At 65.1% G+C, this 1,766-nt stretch overlaps 1 protein-coding gene across 1 annotated transcript; it reads right to left on the bottom strand.

The window, feature by feature from the left end:
* Positions 1 to 126: 126 nt before the first annotated feature.
* On the bottom strand, positions 127 to 1,463 carry EMIHUDRAFT_460804 (hypothetical protein; the record flags this gene model as incomplete). Its single annotated transcript, XM_005771002.1, has 5 exons — positions 1,360 to 1,463; positions 1,112 to 1,280; positions 743 to 976; positions 374 to 558; positions 127 to 179 (listed from the first exon to the last, which is right to left on the bottom strand). Coding segments are annotated over exons 1-5 (732 nt in total), but the record flags the coding sequence as incomplete, so codon positions are not given.
* Positions 1,464 to 1,766: the final 303 nt, after the last annotated feature.

Raw genomic sequence — 1,766 nt, 5'->3', positions numbered from 1 at the left:
TTTTGCATGTCGAGTGCAAAGTCCTTGTCGCCGGACTTTGCGAGGATGGCGCGCGCCTCCTCGGGCAGCTGCGACTTGAAGTTCTCCACCGCCGCCGTGGCGACCTGCGCCAGCGCGCCGCCCTCCGCGGCCGCGTACGGCTCGACGATGGAGGAGACCCACTGCTCCGTGGCGGGCACCTGGCATTGTTGTCACCATGGCTCTCAAGCTGGCACGGTTGTCCGTCGAAGCACTCTCATCATTCTCTCTTATCAGTCGTGAGTTGTGGTGAGTTGTTGCGATTGTTCTGAGGGCCACCGTTGTCACCACGGCCCTATTCGTTACTGATCGTCTCGTCACGACTGTATGCAAGTCTTGTGGGTGCTCTCGGCACCGCGTGGCGGAAGTTCTGCACGCGCACGACGCCGCCCAGCCGCTCCTCGAGCAGGGCGGCGCACGTGTGCGAGAGGTACGTCGCGACGGGCTCGGGCAGCGACGGCACCGCGGCGGCAAGCGAGTCGCGCACGCACACGCCGACCGCGGTGCCGCGCTTGGCGGGGTCGACAAGGTCGCCGGCGCCTTCGAGCAGCCGCCCGCGAGATCACCCGAGATCACCCGAGATCACCCGAGATCGATCACCCGAGATCACCCGAGATCGATCACCCGAGATCACCCGAGATTACCCGAGAGTACCCGAGAGCACCCGAGAGCACCCGAGATCACCCGAGAGCACCCGAGATTGCCCGAGATTGCCCGAGATCACCTTCGAGCAGCCGCTCGCGCGCCGTCTGCGTCGCCTCGCGGATGTTCGGCGACGAGTGCTCGACGTTCTTCTCGAGGAGCGGCAGCAGCAGCGGCACAAACGGCGCGATGTCGGACGAATCCTTGATGAGGGCGCACAAGTTGGACGCGCAGACGGTCGACTTTTTGACGAGCTCGTAGTTTGCGTCCTTGATCCCGCGGATGATGATCGGCATCATAAAGGCGAGAGACGTGCCTAGGAGGGCCCTCGAAGGCTCCTGGAAGGCTCCCGGAAGGCTCCCGGAAGGCTCCTGGAAGGCTCCTGGAAGGCTCCCGGAAGGCTCGCAGAGGCATCGCAGAGGCTTCGCAGAGGGGGGGGCGAGGGACGCACCGTCCATCGGGTTGCAGAAGGTGGTCATCAGCACCTCCTCCACGCACTCGAATGTCTTGTCCGGCTTCTTGAGCGCGTCGATGATGAAGTCGCGCAGCGTCGACGCGACCTCGGCGTTCTGCACGCACGAGCAGAGCACGGGCAGCGCCTCCTCTGCGGCCGTCTGGACCTTTGCGTTCGAGGTGTGAACAGCGCCTCAGAGGAGGCGTGAACAGCGCCTCCAGAGGAGGTGTGAACGGCGTCTGCACCTTTGCGTTCGAGTCGTTGAGGCATTCGATGACAAGAGGGATGCACTCGGGCAGACAAGGGCCCATCGTGCCCGGGGCCTGCGTGGCGAGCATGCCCGCCAGCTCGACAATCTCGGGCAATCTCGCGCAGATCTCGGGCAATCTCCCCGCGCCTGCGTGGCGAGCATGCCCGCCAGCTCGACAATCTCGGGCAATCTCGCGCAGATCTCGGGCAATCTCCCCGCGCCTGCGTGGCGAGCATGCCCGCCAGCTCGACAATCTCGGGCAATCTCGCGCAGATCTCGGGCAATCTCCCCGCGCCTGCGTGGCGAGCATGCCCGCCAGCTCGACAATCTCGGGCAATCTCGCGCAGATCTCGGGCAATCTCCCCGCGCCTGCGTGGCGAGCATGCCCGCCAGCTCGACAAT

The sequence above is a fragment of the Emiliania huxleyi genome (assembly GCF_000372725.1).
Source record: "Emiliania huxleyi CCMP1516 unplaced genomic scaffold EMIHUscaffold_3945, whole genome shotgun sequence".
NCBI lineage: Eukaryota > Haptophyta > Isochrysidales > Noelaerhabdaceae > Emiliania > Emiliania huxleyi.
The sequence above is the reverse complement of the archived record's forward strand: the minus strand, read 5'-3'. Positions and strand labels throughout refer to the sequence as shown.